This window comes from Pan troglodytes, chromosome 12, assembly GCF_028858775.2.
Source record: "Pan troglodytes isolate AG18354 chromosome 12, NHGRI_mPanTro3-v2.0_pri, whole genome shotgun sequence".
Lineage (NCBI taxonomy): Eukaryota > Metazoa > Chordata > Mammalia > Primates > Hominidae > Pan > Pan troglodytes.
Genome location: NC_072410.2, coordinates 113,107,509 through 113,126,570, shown reverse-complemented (window position 1 = coordinate 113,126,570; position 19,062 = coordinate 113,107,509). Strand labels below are relative to the sequence as shown.

The 19,062-nt window shown below is 53.0% G+C and overlaps 1 protein-coding gene and 1 long non-coding RNA gene across 2 annotated transcripts; one reads left to right on the top strand and one right to left on the bottom strand.

Annotated features, from left to right (window-relative positions):
- The first annotated feature begins 206 nt into the window (after window positions 1-206).
- LOC134807787 (uncharacterized) lies at window positions 207-6,882 on the top strand. The gene is made up of 4 exons (XM_063788896.1): window positions 207-212; window positions 1,148-1,266; window positions 2,095-2,205; window positions 3,313-6,882. The coding sequence occupies exons 1-4, from the start codon at window positions 207-209 to the stop codon at window positions 3,788-3,790; spliced, it is 714 nt and encodes a 237-aa protein (XP_063644966.1). The 3' UTR covers window positions 3,791-6,882.
- Window positions 6,881-18,893, bottom strand: LOC134807835 (uncharacterized). The gene is made up of 2 exons (XR_010149197.1): window positions 18,503-18,893; window positions 6,881-7,578 (listed from the first exon to the last, which is right to left on the bottom strand). It is a non-coding gene; the product is annotated as an uncharacterized LOC134807835 (long non-coding RNA).
- Window positions 18,894-19,062: the final 169 nt, after the last annotated feature.

Here is a 19,062-nt window from a genome sequence, read left to right as displayed (position 1 = left end):
AGTTCTGCAGGCTCTGCAGCAGTGGTTCTCAGCCCAGAGGGACCGTGGCCCCCAGGGGACATTTGGCAATGTCTGGAGACATGTTTTATTGTCATAATTGGGGGTGGGTGGGGCTATAGGTTTCTAGTGGATTGGGGCCAGGGATGCTTCTAAATACCCTACAGTGCACAGGCCAGACCCCACAGTGAAGTGTCTTCCAGTCCAAAATGTCGGTAGCAGCACCCCAAGAAACCCCGCTCTGCAGCCAGAATATGCACCCTGCACCCTACGCTCCTCCCGCCTCCACTGCCGTGGCCCGGCCAGACCCACGTCTCCGCTGGCCTGAGTGACTGCAATGGCCTCTTCCACTCTTGCCCTCCAGCAGACTGGTTTCCACCACGCAGCCAGCAGTGCCTTCCTTCCTTCCTTCCTTTCTTTCTTTCTTTCTTTCCTTCTCTCTTTCTTTCTTTCCTTTTTTTTTTTTCTGAGATGGAGTCTTGCTCTGTCACCCAGGCTGGAGTGCAGTGGTGTGATCTTAGTTCACTGCAACCTCCGCCTCCTGTGTTCGAGCGATTCTCCTGCCTCAGCCTCTTGAGTAGCTGGGATTACAGGCGCGTGCCACCATGCCCAGCTAATTTTTTTTGTATTTTTAGTGGAGATGGGATTTCATCATGTTGGTCAGGCTGGTCTCGAACTCCTGACCTCGTGATCCGCCCGCCTTGGCCTCCCAAAGTGCTGAGATTACAGGCATGAGCCACGGCACCCAGCCAGCAGTGCCTTTCTAAAGCATGAGATCCTGCCCTTCCCCAGCCTAAAACCTTCTGGTGGCTTTCCCATGAGAACTGAACTCATCCCTGGCCAACAAGGCTCCGGACAGTCCCTGCTGCCCATCACCCTCCAGGCTCAGTCTCGGGCATGGCTGCCCTGGCCGCTCTCTCGTCCCTTGTTGGGGGACTTTGCTCTTGCCATCCCATGGGCTTAGCATGCTCCTCCCAGACCTCAATGCACCTCCTCATCTCTCAGGTCTCTGGTCCCATGACCCAACCTCAGGAAGCTGGGGGTGCGGTGGGCGGGCTGTGGCCCAGCGCGGGTTTGGGGCTGTGGTTTGTGACTCAGCGCTGGTTCACTTCTCTGCACTGGGGTGTGGTGGGGGTGATGCTGCTTTTAGTCAAAGCAGCTACAAAACTCCGAGAGCAAGTCGGCCGTTTTCTACATCTGGGCCGGCCGGGCTCCTTCTCGGATTTATCGCAGGCGGGCAGCCGCTGACCCCTCCCTTTGCTATTGGAGGTGAGGAGAAGGAAGGGGACACGGGCCCTGGGAACTCGCCCCTGCTGAGTTACTCTACTTTTGGCAGCCTGAAGTTCAGGCTCCTGGCCCAGCATTGCAGGTTCTCCACTGTCAGGGTGGACCCCAGGCTCAGAACCCTCATCAGCTCAGGGCTCTACCCCCGCCTGGAACCGACCCACAGACCTTCCCTTCCCTCCCTTGGCTCAGGACGCAGGCCAGGGCAAAAGTACGGGGCACAAGTGGGGAGAAAACCTGTGGAGGTGCCTGCTTGGTGCAGGCTGAGGCAGAGGCTCTTGACATGACACTTCCCCTTTAACTGACTCATCACGCCCAACTTCCAGGGTGTGTCATGCCCGTTATGCAGAGAAGTGAAATGAATCACAGAGAGTTCATTAACGGGACAAAGCCTCGCAGGGGAACAGGATTCAGTCGTAGAACTCAGGCCCAAATGACTCCGCAGCTGCTGGCACACCACGTGTGCAAGTGCAGACACACACACACACACACACACAGCCTGCCTGTGCTGCTGAGGATCGCGATAAGGACCAAGACCAAGAGAAAGAGTAGCCAAGGGGAGAGGGAAAGTCCTTTGTTGGGACAGTCCTGGTGGCAAAGGGCATTTTGGCTGATAAACCCCTTAAGTTAGATTTTACTCCATGACTTGGGGTGGGGGGCACAAGCTTATCTCAGAGCCATCAACTTCCCTGCTCTGGGGTCTGGTTAATCTGTGTCAGGGACACAGCCCTGTGTGCTAAGAGGGAAGCTGGCCTTGTGTATGGGGCGGGACGGGCACCCAAGGGCCCCGTGGCCCTCCCTTTTCTTCCCCAGGTGGCTGCCCCGCCCCAGAGGCGCTCCTGCCACCCGCCCCTCCGAGGGGGGTGCCTCCAGCCACTTGTCCACAGCCTCGGGAGTCCCCACAGCAGAGGCAGCCGTGGGAGGGTGAGTTCTGAGGAGATTGGGATCCTCTCCAGGGATGAGGGAGCCGGGCTGGAGGGGCTCTGTGGGGAGCGGGGAGACTTCGCTGGGGGACTCTGCTCCTGCTGATAGAAGAGAAGAGGAGCGCGCTGTGGGCGTCTAGCGAATTGAGGCTGATAGAAAAGAAGGGGCCCCTGGCCAGGCTCCATGCTGAGGGCCGGGCGTGTTTGTTGCTTTTGAAGACAGAGAGCCTGGGGCGGGGAAGCTGGTGGCTCCTTCTTCCTGCCTCAGCTTGTCCCTTTGCCCTGACCAGACACCCGGTGGGGCTCAGAGTTAATGGGGTCACAAGGGATCTCCTGAGCTGGCAGCTCAGGAAGGAAGGTGAGCAACAGGGACAGCTTCGGTTCTCCCATTCGGGGCGGGGTGGCCTCGGGCAGCTTACCCCATGGCTCTGCTCCTGAGCCTCCTCCCTGGGAAACTGGGCCAACACCTCCTACCTCACGGGCAGGCCGTGAGAACCAAACCTTGGAGTCATTCGCCACCAGGAAATGCAAATGAAAGCCACGGTGAGATGCCACCACACGCCCACGGCAACAGTGACAGACAATCAGTGCTGGCCGGAACGGTAGCTGCCCCCCTGACCTCCCCACTCCTCTCTGGCAGGAACGGAAAACAGCGTAGCCCCCTTGGAAAACAATTTGACCATTTCTCAGAAAGTTCCACGTCACCTCCTTATACTAGATGGGAGAAGAGTGTGTGATGAATGATTCCATTCAGATGTTTCTAGAAAATGCACACTCATCACAGTGACAGAGGCAGATCAGAGTCTGTCTGGAGAGAGAGGGCGGGCAGGGGCAGGAGGGACGGGCGACAGAGGGGCACATGGCTTCAGAGGGCGGTTTCACAGGTGTAGACATGTCAAACTCATCAAATTGTACTGCTTCATTAAATGTCAGTTATACCTGGGTAAAGCTGTAGAAAATATCTTTTTGGAGGCAATAAAGGGCGGATTTACACTGAAAAAAAAACGCAAGGCAAGAGAGGCACCTGGCACAGGACTGTTCAGTCGATGCCGACTGCTGAACATGTGAGCCCAGTTTCTCGCAACTTCCATTCATTCTTTCCTCCCAGAACATGGAAACGGAGCAAGGGGAGGGACAGGAGCTCTCAGCCCTGCCTGCAGGAGCGCCCAGAGACACGCATCACAGAACTGGGTCAGGGTGCTAGGGATCCAGGACAGGAGGGCCTCGCAGATGCCCAGAAGGTTCGGAGGAAGCAGCTGCAGTTTCCGGAATGTGCCAGGCTCCCTGATGCTTCTGAGCGTCTGCAAGTGTGGCCCTCCTGCCTGAAACACCCCCACCCTCCTGCTGGTCTGGCCACCTCCCAGTCAGCCTTGTCCAGTTACCTTTTCCTGCCTCACTTCCCCACAGAGCGAGCATGGCTCCTCTCAGCTCTCCCAGCCCCTCACCCTTGGGCCTCTAGTTTGGCAGCTGTCACACGAGCTACAGTCACGACTGGTCTGTCACCCATTGCAGACGGGGCTCCTGGAAGGGTGATGCTATGGCTCCCCCGGCCTCTAGCACGGGGCCCAGCACAGAATGGGAGCTGAGGAAATGTTTGCAGCAAGAGATAAAACTGCTTCACAGTGTGTGTTATGAGTTGAACTGTTTCCCCCAAAAAGATATGTTGAAGTCTTATGACCTGAATTGTGTTTCTCCAAAATCCATATGTTGAAGCCCTAACCCCTGTACCTCAGGATGTGACTGCATTTGGAGAAAGGGCCTTTAAAGAAGTAGTGTAATTAAGTTAAAATGAGGTCATGTGTGTGGGCTGTAATCCCATCTGCCTGGAGTCCTTACGAGAAGGGAAGATATGGACATAGCCATGCCCGGAGGAAAGGCCAGGTGAAGACACAGGGAGGAGACGTTCCTCTGCAAGCCAAGGAGAGGAGCCTTGGAAGAAACCAGCCCTGCGGACCCCTTGGTCGTGGACTTCCAGCTTCCAGAACTGGGAGAAATGCATTTCTATTGTTTAAGCCCCTGGGTCTGCAGTACTTTGTTATAGCAATCCCGCAAACGAATACAAAGTCCTAACCCCCGGTGCCTCCGAAGGACCCTTATTTGGAACTAGGGTCATTGCCGATGTGATAAGTTAAGATGATGTCATACTGGAGTAGGGTGGGCCCTGATCCAATATGAATGTATCCTTATAAAAAGGGGAAATTTTGACACAGACACACACACAGGGAGACCGCCACGTGGACACGAAGGCAGAGATTGAGCTGATGCATCTAGAAGCCCAGGAATGCCAAAGGTGGCCAGAAAACCACCCAGAGCTGGGGAGGCCTGGAATAGAGTCTCCGTCAGAGCCCCAGCAGGAACCATCCCTGCTCACACCTTGATCAGAGACTTTTGGCCTGCAGAACTGCAAGGCAGTGAATTTCTATTGTTTCAAGCCACCTAGTTTGTGGTACTTTGTTAGGGCAGCTCTGGCAAACTAACAGAATATGGGAGATTAAAATATCATCCCACTACAAGTTCATCCCAACAAGGGGTTCTGCCGGCGGCAGCACAAAGCTACCATGAAAACACCTAATTATGAGAAATGAGCTCCCAGACCCCCCTGCCCGTCACTCCCTGATCTTATCAACTTCTGCCCCGTCCACTCGCACGGACAACTGGTTTACCTGTCTGTGTCGCCCCCAAGCCAGCCACCCCCAGAACCATGCTCTGCCCATTGCTGGGCTCAGTAAATACTCTCACTTGCGGCTAAATCACCCATCCAGAATCATACTCTGCTCCCTGAAATCCCAGACCCAGGCTGCACTGAGCCCTCCCACACGGGTACAAGAGCACATTTAGACCAAATTTCAGCAGGTCCAGGAAGGCCCTGGATGCCAAAGTTTGCACCTTCTGGTGCTTCCCGACATGCCACCCATGGCTGACTTGCATTCTCTGCCTTGGCTGGTACCTGTCCAGCTGCACACCTGATATGCCCCAGCTCTAAATAAGGAGAGGAACTAAACCCAGCACTGCCCTGTGGCAAGCTGTGGAGAAGGAATGGGAGTGGGTGGAGACATACCTTCCTGCTCCATGGACGTGTGGTTAGGAAACACCATTCCCGGCCAGGAGCAGAAGCTGGGCTGGGGTGAGCCGAAGTCTCGGCCAAGACTCCTTGACCTTTAGGGAGTGCCTGAGATGCTACACAGCCAACAAGCTGCTGGGCCAGGGACAGTTGCAGAACCAGGATTGGCCTACTTTAGCCCCCTGCCCAGGGCTCGAATCCCCTCTGCAGTCTCCCTGCTTAGGGGACACCACTGTGTTTGAACACCTCAGCTGATATGGGACTGCTGGCATCTTTCCTGCCTGGACCTGAGAATGGCTGGCCAAGGCTGAGGCTTGGAGCGGCTCATTCCCTTCCAAACTTGCCCATATCCGTGCAGTGGGCCACAGTTCCTGTCTGGGAGCCCCCCACTCCTGCAGGTCCTCCTCAGCAGCCTTCCCCATGGCTCTATGTAAAATTTCACCCCCACCCCTTTTTCCTGCCATATTTCTCTTCTTGTCACTTTCCACCCTCTAAGTCTTCTTTGTGCATTTAACTGATAGCTTTTGGTCACCGTCTGTCTCCTCCCGTAGAGAGGCCGCCCTGGGAGGGAGGGTTTATTTGGGGGCTCGGGGTTGCTACAGCAGGCACCAAGTCAGCAGCTGTGGCCTGACCGAATAGGAGAGAGGCTGGAGTGTTAAGCGGAGGCGTTTCTGCAGTGGGGCCACAACCACGCAGGGCTGGCTGGAGGGGGCTGGGCGGGGGTCCTGCAGGGAGGTGATGGGTCCCGGTAGCTGCGCCGGGTCTCCTGCAGAAGAGGTTGCATTTCAGATCCGTGAGCTTCCCCTCATTCCACACACTGGCTTCCTCCACTTCTTTTTCCTCCCCTGGGAATAATTGGAAAAATGATTCCTAAGCTGTCAGGAGAAAATAAAGGAACCATAGCGACCGATTCGCAGCCTCTCCTAAATCAGCCAAATGAGAAATAGATTTGGAACCACCTCTGGAGGGGGCGGCTAACATCTCCAGGAAGGCGACAACCATAGATTTGTGTTTCAGCAGGCGGGGAGGGGCAAGGCTGGGGGTAAGCTGCCGAAAGCCCGCCTCAGCCACCCGCTGCGCTTCCAGTCCCTTCCCTGGCTCAGGGCTGGCTAGAAAGACAGAGACGTTTCATGCTGGCAGGCGTTCCACACCCATTCCCTCACTTCTCTGGAAATAGCCCCGGGAAGTAGGCAATGTTACTGACTCCGTGTCACAGACCAGGAAATGCAGACCTGCCTTGGCCGCAGAGCTACTTCATGGGAGGGGGATGGAGCCAGTTCTCACGCTGACATTGGCCTGGTCCCCACAACTGTGCCTTTTCTGTTGTGTCCCCAGAATTTTAACATTCTCCAGCCAGACACAGGCCAAGACCGACAATGCTTCACTTGGTGAAGACCATTTTCTGTTCCTCCAGCAGCCTCCGTGACCTCGGGTGGGCCATTCGGTCAAGTAATCCTGAATTTACCTCCCAGTGACATTGTGTCTTTGAGTCATCATCAGGCTTCTTTCAGGGCAGACCCACGGGACTGTGTAGAAAAGGGCTTGAAGGAGGAGATTTGTGCCGGAGCCCCTGGTGCTGTCAAAGTCAAATAAAATATACGGACAAATCTCTATGTTTAAAATGTTTTATTTGGGGAGCAAGAATTTCAGTTTGGGGCATACACACAGACTGGGTGGTCTTCAGTATGTCCAAAGAGCAAAGAGAAGGTTGTAGGTTTCATAAAAATGAGAAATGGTATGGATTGTTAGGAAAGCAAGTTCATTAGCACTAGCAACGTTTTGGGGATCCGGCAAGCTCTGATTGGTGAGTGGGTGAAACTAGTCTTAGATTTCCGCAGGTTGTTTCTGTAGCTATTAGATCAAACCGGTTTCAGGTTGCAACACTTGTTCCAGCAGCCAGGGTTGGAGACAGTTATACTCTTGGAGCAATGTTACGTGGTCCAAGTGCTTTTTCCCATGGTCTCAACTCTGCTTGGCTATGACAACAGTGTCCTTTGTATGATCAACTTTCACAGTGGCCACAGGAGGAGACAGATTTGAGCCCATGCCTTCTGGCTGGCTTTCTCTCCCTTGCTCCTAGCAGGGCAATGCAGGGTGAGTGACAGAAGTGGACTCAGCTACAGGCAACATCGAGTGATCTAGGTTCGAAGTATGGCACTTTATCTGTTGTCTTATCAACATAAAGATACAGCGCTTTGAAATTTTGTCGAATTCAGGTTTGAGCAGCCTGATGCAGAAATTCCTGGGTCAGGGACTCCAGGGCGGGGAGTTGGAGGGGTGAGCTGGCTGCAAAGTTTCTGGTCAATGTGGGTTCTGGAAAAGAAAGAAAGACAGAAGGGAGTCTCCTCACTTCACCTCTCTGGTCTCTCCAACAGTGTCCACCGTTCTGAGCCCTCAGCTGCCTGTAGCTCTTTACAGAACAGACCCCACCCTGCTTTGTATCCAACTTTGTATCCAGCATCTCAGATGTTGCCACAAGGGGCAAAACCAGGGGTTGGGTGACTCCCTAGCCAGAACTCCAAGGCTACACATAGCTATTTAGACAAAAGAAGTGTGCTTATTTATTTGCTTTAGGATGCAATTTCATGAGTGACATTTAGCATTTGTTGAGCCCCTATGTTTACAAAGTGCTTCCACCCACATGGTCTCATTGGACCACCTGTGAGGGAGCACAATGTGACCTCCACCTTAAGGACTGAGGGTGGGAGTTGGCCAGGAGCCCAGGACTGTCCAACTCCTATTCTAGGGGGTTCTTTACATCCACAGAGGTTTTGAAACCCAGGAGCGTGCCTTCCGGAGCACTTAAATTGCATTTGATGTTTAATGACTCTTATTTACTTATCACAAATACAATTTTTAGTGATACGAGAGCCAAGTCACAAAGACTAGATTAAACATGTACTCTCTTCTGTTGCATTGGCTTCTCTACATCATGGTAACAGGTTGTCAGGTTCAACTGCAGCATTGCTGTTAGAGGCAAAGGTAGGCAGGAAGCTCATTCTTGCAATCCCTAGAACTTTAGTAAAAACTCAAAGATATCTATTTTTTCCTTTCCCTAGAATTTTCGGTGTTCTCACTAACCAGATACTATTAGCTTTATTTTGCATCCATTCATTTACTGAAGCCTACATGTGTTTCAGTAACTATGCTAAAAGATTCTGTTTGTCCCTATTTGAGGGCACTCTTAGTTCAGTGGGAGTTGGTGGCAGTGGCAGATATGTACAGTTACAAGGTGATGCAATGACAGTGACAGGCAGAGGGAGGTCTGGGAGCACAGAGGGGAGGCACCTAATCCAGCCTGGTTATATCAGGGAGGGCTTCTTGGAGGAGGTGACATCTGAGTTTCTCAAAGGAGAAGGTAGCCAAGGGAAGGAAAAGAAGATGCAGGAAGTAGAGAGAGGCTGTTGAAGGAACTGGGGCACGGGAGAATTGGGTACTCAAACAAGGAGTGGTTTGCGGACACGGACCTTAGGGAACACAGTGGATGTGGGAAAAGCTCAGCCCAGCCCTCTGTCATGGGTTTTGTATGCTGAGCCACTGGGAGACTTAAAAAAAGAAGACCTTTTATAAAGAGCAGTTTTAGGTTTACAGCAAAATTGAGCAGAAGGTTCAGAGAGTTCCCATAGAGCCCCTGCCCCCACCAGAGTTGTACATTTGTTACAATAATAAGCTTGCATTGACACATCATGTTCATCCCACTGGAAGATTCTGAGCAGGGAAAACATTTTCACATTACCTTTTACAAAGTCTTCTTCCTGGCACTGAGTCACAGTCGTTTTTAAACAATTAATGGTGTAGGTTGCTACTTAGCATTTCCCCAGAGCAAATGTTTCTATGATCTCCAAAAGACAGAGGCTATGATGTCTTCTTGCCCCACCCTGTAGATCTGTAAACCTAGAACAATGGCTGGTCATAGCAGATGCTTAGAAAGTAGAGGAGGGTAGAGGCGGGAGGAAAGCAGGGGTAGAAAGAAGGAGTAGAGGAGGGTAGAGGCGGGAGGAAAGCAGGGGTAGAAAGAGGGAGTAGAGGAGGGTAGAGTTGGGAGGAAAGCAGGGGTAGAGAGAGGGAGGGAGGAAGATAGCCACAAGGTCTCTTGTGTATTTCAGAAACATCATTCTGGCAGCAAACAGAGGAAAGATGGCAGAGGGTGTGGCTTGTGGTCAGGGACAGTTAGGAGACTACTGTCATGCTCCAGGTGCAAAGCGCAAGTGGTCTGAGTAGGTGGCCGCGGTGGAGAGAAGGGGACATCGAAAAGGTGGGATCTACCCCACCAGGTGCCTGAGGGTGTGAGTGCAGTAGAAAACCACTGGGAAGGTTTCGAGGCCCAGGCCCAGCTCTCAGTCTTCTCTGAACCATCGAACTAGAGGGAGAGTTTGTAAGGACTCCAAAGGGAAAGAGAACAGGGGAGGGAAGGAGGGTTGGGGAGGGTCAGGTAGGATGCTTAAGGTGGATTGAGTTTGAAATATACAAACTAAGAAAAATGTCAGATGGTTCTTGTTTATTGTCTAAAGAGTAGAGGGGAGAAAAACAGAAAACAGACGTTTATGTTGTTGGGTGTTAGATAAAAGGCCCTGCGTCCCCTGCTTCTGAGTGAGAATGACGATGTGCCGTAGGATGACAGGGCCCTTTGGAGGTTCTGCCTGCAAGATAATCTGTTTGCAGATGAGCTCCAGGCACGGGGAAGGTGCGTGGTGTCAGTGTGGCTTGCTGAACTCACAGCAAGCCATTTCAGGGATGCTAGGACGGAAGCCGCCCTCCCTTTCCTGCCTCTGCTTCCAAGTTCTTTCTCTGCAGCCCTGTCAACGCGCCGCCTTTGCTTCATAGCACATCTCCTAATGGGCTCTGGCGGTGCTGAGGCAGCCTTCATATTCCATTTGTTCCTTGGATAATAAGCTTAGCCTCGAAGCCAAAAGAGAAAGCCCTGATGACTATTAAATACACATGCACGGGGCTGACTGCTCCCCAAAACCTCCAGCTGGACATCGCACCAGCTCAGCAAGGCCATTTGCATCCAGGCAAATGGCCCTCAGTGACTAATAGAAATCCAGCTCTGTCTTGGCAAGGAAGGCCTTCGGTACGCAGCATTAATTTGGTTTGCACAGTGGGATGGAACACATCTTTAGTTCCTTTTAGGGAACTGACTTACGCTTTCTCCAAAGGGTGCTTCCTGGGGGCTCCCAGACATTGGAAATGCCGGGTGTAACTCATCTCAGGGGCTCCCTAGTCCCAAGCACAATCTGCCTTATTTTTTTTTCCAGTTTCACCGCTCAGAAAGGATTGTGATGATGAGGTCACCTGAATCCTAATAACGCTTCAAGTCATCATTAGGGCTTGATGCATTTGGCCTGGCATGGACAGCACCGCTGCAGCTCACAGCCAGAATGATTCTGTCTGGCTTCCCCCTCCACACCAGAAGTCTGGAAATGCAGCCTGTTCTTTTCCATGTGGAGTCCTGGGATCTGGGTTATTATTGCCAAAGGCAAAGGAATGAGTTTCTAGAATTATCACTTGGAGGAGCAATGCACCAGGGAGTAAACCTAGGAAGTTTCCAGAAAGCTAGAAGGTGATTATCTCCACAGTGTACTCTGAATGTGAAAACCCAACTAACAGAATATTCGGACGTAAGTGCAGGACTCCTCAGCCTGTCTCCATCAGGACTTTTAATCAGTCTAGGAGGGCAAAAAAAATCACTTCAATTTTAGGATCTTACTGCACTCTTGGGGCAAAAATAAGCCTGTGGCCTTCAGGGGTCTCCAAGACACCTGCTCAATAAGGATGTTTAGTCTCAACCTCCAGAATGAACTAGGCTCAATTCAAATAAAATTGGTGAGGACCCACTAGTGCCAGGTGGGAGGTGACTAAGGTGGGTATAGGGGAAGGGATGTCCTCAGTCCTATGGTCATGGGCTTGCTAGCTGGGCCCTCACCCCAGAGAGCATTCGCCCAGGGGCTGCAGCAACAGAAGGCCTTCCCCACTGTTAAAGCCTAAGGCCTTGTCCGGGAAGACTAAGGCCTGGAGGAAATCACCTGGCGAAGAACCGGGACTAAAGGGCTGTGCTTTGTGCCAGGATCAGGCATTTTCCAGGTTTTCTGAGCAGATCGTGTGGTACATGGGCAGGGCCAGCACATACGGTTGTGCATGTTGTCCACTGTGCAAGGACATCCAGCTGAAAGGTGAGCGAGGGCTAGATTCCAGCATGCCTGCCGCTCACCACACTGTGTGCCTATGGTGTTGCGTCTGTCCAGAAGGGGCATCCTTCTCTAAGTCACACAGACAGACCCTGTGGGCTCACTAGGGCCCTGGACATGAGGAGAATGAAACACCCCAGGGAAGGGGTCAGCGAGATTTGGCTGAGCAGCGCAGGGCTGCAGACAGGATGGAAAATACTCCCTTTACCACACTGGCTGCCTTGCCTTTGGTGCTTTGGAAGGGAATTGCAGGAATTAATAACCAAACTCACTCTATTCCATTCCTAGCACCTTGTACACATTCATGGCCATATTAACTCTACCTACGCCTCCTCCTGGGCTTGCGTGCAGTTATTCCCAGCGAATCCCTGCAGGTGCTGTAAGAGACAGATCTCTGCACAGGCAGCTCGTCCTGCCAGCTGGAGTCAAGGTTATCTCATCCAGGCTGGCCAAAACCCATAAGCAGCCCTCTTTCAGAATTCCGCCTGCTGTGCTACCTAAATATAGTTCATGTTACCTGTCTTTTAAAAATATTTCTAGCCTCTCTTTTCTCCCCTGTATATTCATGATTTAATTTTGTATGCCACTTTTTTCCGTTGCTACATGCTAAGCATTTTCCATAGTGCCACGTCATTTCCACACTGCCCTGTGTCATTATGGCCGTATTATCGCCAGCTAAGCAGGGCTCTGTAGTCTGACTAATCATTATCAAATGGTTTACTTAGCAGACACATGTCCCCCTGGTAGGAAGTGTTAAGTGAGGGGTAGAAGATCTCTCCTCAACTCTGTTCTATTCAACATTTTTGCTGATAGCCAAGATGAAGGTGTAGCATGCAGACCACTCAACAAATTGGCAAAAGACACAGAACTGGAAAGGGTAATACATTGTTTGGACAAAGTAATCAAGATTCAAGATTGCCCAGCAATGCTTCCCTGGAACCTTCTTCTTACCTACCCCTATCTGCATAGGGTTTTGTCAGAAAACATTTTAAATGGTCCACTTTCAAGGCATGATAAATCTAAGCACTGGCAGCCAGCCTGTGAATGTAACAAATGGCACAGCTCATGCACCTAGAAGGTCTTGATAAACAAACAGAATGTAGAAGAGGGGTCAGCCCATAAAAGGGAAGAAAGTTCTATTATTGGGAAATTGAAACTTAAGAGGGGAAGAGGACAGGGTATAACCTTATAAGGGGGATAATGGCACTTAGGCAACATCCAGGAAGATTGTCACCCCACAGTACTCAACCATGAGGAACTGGGGGAGGGACTTGTGTGCTAGGAGATAAATTAGCTGCTGTAGCTGCCCCAGGTGTGCCTGCCTACCAGCCACCCGATCTTGCAAGACCTCTATTAAAAGTCTCACTTTTGCTGTTCTTTGTCCTCTGAGTCCATTGTTTGGGTTTGCACAGGTGAGCGTGTTTCTCCCAGTTTTACTCAGCAGCCACAACCACAGCAGGTGGCTCATTGGTGCAAGGTGGGCAAGAGACCCGAACTGGGCCAGAGAACCTTCCTGATGATTTTGGAATTGGGGCTTACAGATTCCAGGCGTCTCCAGGTGGCTTGAGCATAGCACATCAGCTAGGGAGACACTGTGGCTGTGTTTTGTCTTGTGACCCCGAAGTGGAGGAGGCTGGCTGGGAGAGAGACTCAGTGAGAAGGAAGGTGCAGAGAAAAGCAAGAGAAAAGAGAGGCAACTAGAACCCTGCTTCATTTGTTCCTGAAGCCTAGTCACATTTCTGCCCCCTTATTCAGAAAGTCCATATCATGAGAATACAGTCCCTCAGCCTGGCATCTGTGTTCATTGCAGCTGAGAAGGTCCCAGTGAAGCCAGCAGACAGAAGATCTGCAGTCTTGGTCTCCAGTTGACTCAAAGTTCAACAGAGTCAACAGGCTGCAGAAGAATCAAGCCCCAAATTGGGGGAAAGACCACATTTGGAGGGTGACAGTTTTGGTGTGACCTCAGCAAACAGTAGGATGCCTGAAGAAGTCCCCTGGACAGTAAAATCAGGCTCTACACTCAAGGGCTGAAAGAATTAGATAAATTTTGGCAGAAGAAGGGAAGAAGATTTGGCAGAAAGACACATTTGTCATATAGGGTGTGGAGAACCAAGGTCAGAACTAGGACAAACAAATGAAAGATGCCTGAATGCAGATTTTGGCAAGTTTTTTTCTAGCAGGTATCTGCTAGTGGATGGGGTTTCCTGGGAAGAGGCAGCCAACAGGCAGGAGTTTTAGCAGAGGCTGGGCGGCCGCACGTTGGGTAGGTGAACCTCCTGACAGAGGTGGTTGGACGCATCCAGCCCCAGCCCATGGTTCTGGGGTGGTGTGAAGTGGCATTTTCCCTCTCTTCTGTAGACTGAGAAGTGACCCTCTAACAGATGTTTCAGAAATCCCAGGAGTAGAACGTTTGGCTTGAACTCCTCCTCCCAAGCAGTCCCTCATTTAGGAAATCACCCCAATGGAAGCAGCAAAGGAAGCTTTCTCTGAGTGAAGGGCAGTGCCCACAGTGGCCTGCCAAGAGTATGTGGCCCTCCCTGACTGTCCCTACCTCTGGTGGGAACCTAGAGGGGGCGGGAGGACATATGAGTAAGTGCACCCCCTAAAGGACACGGGGGCTGTTGCCTTGCAGAGGGTCACATGCTGGGCTTGCCTGGTGAACTGGAATCTCTCAATTCAAAGTCCACAGGCAGACAGGGAAGTAATTTCCTAGAAATTAAGTCTGAACACTCCACAGCCTCTCCTCAAAGAGTGAATATGGGCCGGCAGCTGGGGTACACGGGGGCCTTGTGTGTGCATGTGTAAGGGTGTGTACTGTTATGTGTGTGCACATCCTCACACACGTACACACCCTCACACATGTACATACGCTTATGTGTGCACATACCCTCACATCTGTACACACACACCTGCCTCTACACACCCACATGTGCACACACTCACACACCAGGGCACCTCAGAGGAAGATTTCTTCTCTTCTGAGGAAGTCGGGGAAGCTCCTGGCAGGAGAGTTGAGCTGGGCCGGCCTGAGGCCTGCAGGCCCAGGAGGCTGAGGGCTGGGAAATGGTGCAGGGCCCAGCAAGCTGCAGAAACCTGCCCCCAGGCTGGGCATGTCAGCACAGTGACCATGCAGCAGCAGCCCCGCAGGCGGGGGCTCCCTCCCCAGCCCAGAAGGTTCCCTATAGGGTGCAGAGCGGCCGGCCAGCCCTGGGCCCACTCCAGTTAGAGCTGAGCCAGCAGTGTCTGTACTCCACCAGCCCTGCCCCCGTGGCCCAGGCTTGTTGCTTCCTCCAGCTCCTGGAGCAGGGCCCTGACTTGTTCACACCTCCCAGGCTTGTCCCCCACCTCCCACTCAGTTCCCAACACTGTCCACAGACATTCTTTTAAAGGAGACTTTGCTTGCATCACTGCCCTGCTTAAAACTCAACAGTGACCCATTCCTCAGCCAAAAAGCAGATCTTCTTCAGCCTAGCGTTTTAGAATACTAACACATTGCTCAAGCCCTGATCTGAGTGCTTTTACATACACAGTTGACCCTTGAACAATACGGGTCCACTTATGCACAGATTTTTCTCAATCAATGTTATACCATACACCCACCCTTCCTGCCTCCCCTCCCTGCCTCCCCTCCCATCTCCGCTACCTCTTCTGCCTCTGCCACCCCTGAGACAGCAAGACCAACCCCTGCTCTTCCTCCCCCTCCTCAGCCTACTCAATATGAACACAGCAAAGATGAGTCTACTTCCCCTTAATGAATGGTGAGCATGTTTTCTCTTCCTGATGATTTTCTTAATAACATTTTCTCCTCTCCAACATACTGTATTGTAAGAATACGGTGTGTATATATTATATATACTGTATAAAGTATGTATTAATCAACTGTTTATGTTATCAGTAAGGTTTGTAGTCAACAGTAGGCTATTAGTTAACTTTGGGGGGAGTCTAAGGTTATATATGGATTTTTTTTTTTGAGACAGGGTCTCCCTCTGTCACCCGGGCTGGAGAGCAGTGGCATAATCATGGCCCCCTGCAGCCTCGACCTCCCTGGCTCAAGCAATTCTCTCACCTCAACCTCCTGAGAAGCTGGAACTACAGGCGCATGCCACCATACCAGAGTGTTTTTATTCTACTGTTTGTAGAGACAGGGTCTCCCTATGTTGCCTAGGCTGGTCTTCAACTCCTGGGCTCAAGTGATCCTCTCACCTCAGCCTCCCAAAGTGCTGGGATTACAGGTGTGAACCACTGCGCCAGCCTTCACATGGATATTCAACTCCATGGGGGTGGGGGCCAGTGTCCCCTAATCCCTGCTGTTGTTCAAAAGTCAACTGTATTTGCCTCTTCGTCCCCACAATCACCCCCTTGAGGTAGGTATTATTATTATGATTATCTGCATATTATAAGTGAGGGAACTCAGGCAGGAGGAGGAGGTCATCACTTGCCCACTAGCACAGACAACAGGGGACAGATCCAAATTCAAACCCAGACAGTCTGACATCTCAGCCCACACCCTTGCAGCTCAAAGTGTGGTCCCTAAACCAGCGCATCAGCATCACCTGAGAGCCTGTTAGAAATGCAGAGGCTCAGGCCCCCCAACCCTGCTGAGTCAGGAAGGTCCCCGAGACCTGAGAAGCTCTGCTTGTGCTTCAGAGCCAGGTCCCCTCTCACCCACCTGCCTCAGCCCTGTCAGCCCCCTGCCTTTGCTTGGCCGTCCTTTAGCCTGGAGCTCTCTGCCCCGGTGTGTGGACCCTCCAGCCCCCCCACCACGTCCACAAGTAGCTCGCGTGCTCCCTCCTCTTCTGACCTCCCTGGTCTGTGGCTCCCCCATCCCCTAGGGAAGGATCGGTCCCTCCCACCCTGAGCTCTCGACGCAAGGTCGTGCCTCGGTTATTGTTCTGACATTGCAGAGGGTATTTGTGAGTGAGTTGGACTTGACGAGTTCCCCTTTTTGTGTGAACACATGCGTGAATACACACACCTTGTGCTCCTCGTGGAACAGGAGAGCCGGCCTCTGAACCCCAGTCCCTGTACCTGTCAGCCGGGGCTCCCCTCCTTCTCTTTCCCACCTCCTTGAATCCAACTCTGAGGACCTTGGTCTTATGTTGTCCTACATGCCTGGCCTGATCCCTAATGAAGCCCTTGATCTCAGAACTCAATGCATCATTCCCCACCAGCCAGGAGGAGCCGGACAGCTTTGCCTGCCTTTTGCCTTTCCCTTCTGATACTTTCCCCTTGATCTCAAGCCCTGTCGGTAGCAAAGGGCAAGCAGGGGCCTCCCAGCAGAGCAGCTGGTGCCCTTCGCCACTGGTCACCCCTCCCTGCCCCAACACCTGGCCTTGGTGGCTGAGGGCGATTGGGAGGGGTTGGCTGGGCAGCAGCAGCCAGCACAGAGGGCCCAATGTGGCCCGAGAGGCAGGTGGGCAGAGTGCTGGAGGGAGCAGGCAGGAGAAGAGCAAAGGCTTGGGAGCTGAATCCTGTCTCCACAGCATCCCCTGCGGCCTCACTCCTCAGCACTTCGGCTCCCTCCTTCTCAGCTGGGGAGAATGAGACAGCCCACGAGGCTGAGGCCATTATGAGGATGAGAGGAGGAGGCTCGTGTCAAAAGAACTGAGTATTTAGCCAATCACCATTTGATGGACTTCTGGACAGTCAGAACTGGAGTTCATAAGGAATCATTACCAGGCAGGGAAGCTGTGTGCCGTGCAAGGGGGCACGGCCAGCTGTTAACAGAATGAGACGACGCTTCTTGCATCCTGTAGTGCTGCCCGTGGCCCTCTGTGGCTCCCCTTCGTTGATTAGGAAAATGGAATCAGGGTAGCGCCTCAGGAGAAAATGCTGTGGATCCCAGGGCCAAAGCTCATTGTGCCCTTGGTGAGCTGTTTGCCCTGAGGAGAGCCCAGCAAAGATGGCTCCCAAGTCGTCTCCTTCAGCCACTGCTGGGCCTGGACGTCCCTAGAGAGTGGGCCAAAGCCAGGTCATGTTCCTGTCACTGGGGAAGTGGAAAAAAAGGGGCTGCCATCCCGCCTCTCTGACAAACACAGGGAGGTGCCCCCGCGCCTCCGCCACTCTGCCAGGGATACAGACAGACACTCAGGAAGCACCACAGGCCCCAAGAGGCACAGGCACACCGACAAAAGCAAACCCATACCGGGGACACAGATACCACACACATTTAGTCATTGCTGGCGGCCCCCAGGTGCCAGAGACTCTCACAGAAGCTCAAGGACTCGAATGAGGTGTTGGTGTGTTTAACACCCATGCCCCCCCCACACACACCTGTGTATGCCCACATGCTGCCACTCTGACCTGTGGGCGGGGGCAGGCACGTGAGTGGGCACTGAGTCTTGGCCTGAGCATGTGCGTGGGTGTCCCCCCCGCACTCAAATGGGCAGCTGGAAAGGAGGGTCAGGCTCAGGTGCGCAGAGCACAGTGGCCCTGAGCGGGGGTGGTGGGCGTTGCCATGGAGATGACAGCCAGAGAGGCAGCACTGCAGGCGAGCTCCGTGTGGGCGGCTGCTGAGCCCGCAGATCCACAGATCTCGGGAGGGACTGGGCAGTGCTGGAGGCTCTGGGATGGGAGCGGGGGGGGGGGGGCTCTTGAGGTGGGGGTGAGGCTGAGGAGCTCTGGAATGGTCATGAATTTGTGGTCTTGGCTGGGAGCACAGACTATGGGGCCTCTGCCTCCCCCATCAGTGCCACTCACTCCCACTCCTGTCCCCCACCAGCAACTGTGCTGAGCTCACAGCCAAGGCAAAGCTATCGGGGAGGGCGAGCAGAGGCAGGGAGCTAAGGATCGTGGCTGGTATTAGGAAAACGGAGGAGGGTCTAGCTGATTCTCCCCACCTCCTGGCATCACCTGACCTCTCTTTCTTTTCCACTGGTCCCTCCTTTGCAGCCTAGTGGAATGGGAATCACGCAGGACTGGGAGTCAAACAGTAAATCAGGATGCCTGTCCCTGTCGACCAACTCTGGGACCGTGAGCAACCTGCCCAGTGAATCTCAACCTGGGTCTTCACATCTGTGAAATGGGATGAGGAACCCTGATCGACCTACCTCCAGAGCTGCTGAGAAGGTCAAATGACTCTCAAGAAATTCAACTGGACAGACATGGACAGATGCTTACTATGCACCAGCACGCCGTGGCGCTCCAGGAACGGAGAGAAGTACACTCTTGCGGAGCTCACCAGTGAGTGGGTGGGAGACGAGCGCGTGCAAACAAGACAGCTCGGATAAGCGCCAGGACTCAGCCTGTTCCAGCAGCTCCTGGGAGTGCCTGCTAAGGGCCAAATACCGGGATACAAAGAGGCAAGAGCGGCAGAGGAGCCCAGGGACTGCACGGGATTCAAATCACGAAAGAGCAGCGGCCTCCCCCAGAGCAGCCCTCAAATGCATCCGTCTCATTCATCCTCATACACCGCCAGGTGGAGCCACTGAATGCTCTCCCCATTTTACAAGTGAGAAAGCTGCGATCAGAAAGAAGAAACAGCTGGCCGGGCGGGGGGCTGACCCCCCCACCTCCCTCCCGGACGGGGCGGCTGGCCCCCCGCCCAGCCAGCCGCCCCGTCCGGGAGGGAGGTGGGGGGGTCAGCCCCCTGCCTGGCCAGCCACCCGGT